Consider the following 998-nt stretch of genomic DNA (forward strand, 5'->3'; position numbering starts at 1 on the left):
CACGAGAGATGCAGCTTGGACACTCCCTGCTCCAGCAGCCCCCTCCTTTAGTTGTTGGTTCTCTTGTTCCAGCTGTTCCATCTGGCTGCAGAGCTGAGCAAGGAAAGAGAGAGGGGGCAGAGAAGCAGAGAATCAGAACAAGATTCGCTGAAACATACCTAGCATTTGGCCATGTACTTTACAATTCAATTCATTTCCATAATGACCCTTTGATACAGGTGCTCTCACACTTTACAGAAAAGGGCATGGAGGCACGGCGATGTTGAACTTCAAATTCACACATCCGTTACGTAGCAGAGTTAGAGGATGAGGATACCAAGAATAATTTTCCCCTTCCCACTCCCACCCTCATGGATACAATCCAAAACCTCTGGCTACTCTGGACATTGTCAGTACCAGACAGCCTCACTGCCACTCCTCTTCTGTAGAGGATCTATGTCCTAGTTCCTAGGCCCAGAGATAGCTCCCTCTCAACCTAGGTACTGTGGACAGCTTTCAGGCCATTTCCAGGGCCAGCACTGCTGATACCTCCCATGTTGCCAGTCCTTGGCCTTAAAGAGGTGATCAATACAAATAAAGCCTACCCAGCCCATGCTCAACTCCTAGCTAAAGTACAATATGCACAGAAGTCCTAAGAAAATATCATCACCATTTTCAAATGAGAATACCAAAGCCCACAGAGAATTTTTATTTTATTGCCTGTGATATGTTCTATCCAGAACACTATTCCTTTCATTCAATTCTTCACATGACTGACCTCCTTACATCCTTCAGTGGTCTGCTCACATGTCACCTTTAAAATAGTATTCCTCAACACAGAAAGTTCAGTACTCTCTATTACAGCACTTCATTCATTTCTTTCTTATCTAGCACTAATAATAATTAAATTTTATTTTGTCACACAGGGTCACAAGCACAGATTCTAAAACCAGACAGCTTGGATCTGAATTTCTAGGTTCCGCCTGTAGTCTCAGCTACTTGGGAGGCTGAGGCAGGAG

The 998-nt window shown here is 44.3% G+C and overlaps 1 protein-coding gene across 1 annotated transcript in view; it reads right to left on the reverse strand.

Moving 5' to 3' along the window:
• Positions 1-998, reverse strand: part of GRIPAP1 (GRIP1 associated protein 1) — a 38210-nt gene that overhangs the window by 23836 nt on the left and 13376 nt on the right. Inside the window, exon 6 of the mRNA XM_023519039.1 lies at positions 4-93. Coding sequence (XP_023374807.1) covers positions 4-93 — 90 coding nt within the window. The remainder of the gene's footprint in view (positions 1-3; positions 94-998) is intronic.

The sequence above is a fragment of the Otolemur garnettii genome, unplaced genomic scaffold (assembly GCF_000181295.1).
Source record: "Otolemur garnettii isolate 467f Iridium unplaced genomic scaffold, OtoGar3 scaffold00153, whole genome shotgun sequence".
Taxonomy (NCBI): Eukaryota; Metazoa; Chordata; class Mammalia; order Primates; family Galagidae; genus Otolemur; species Otolemur garnettii.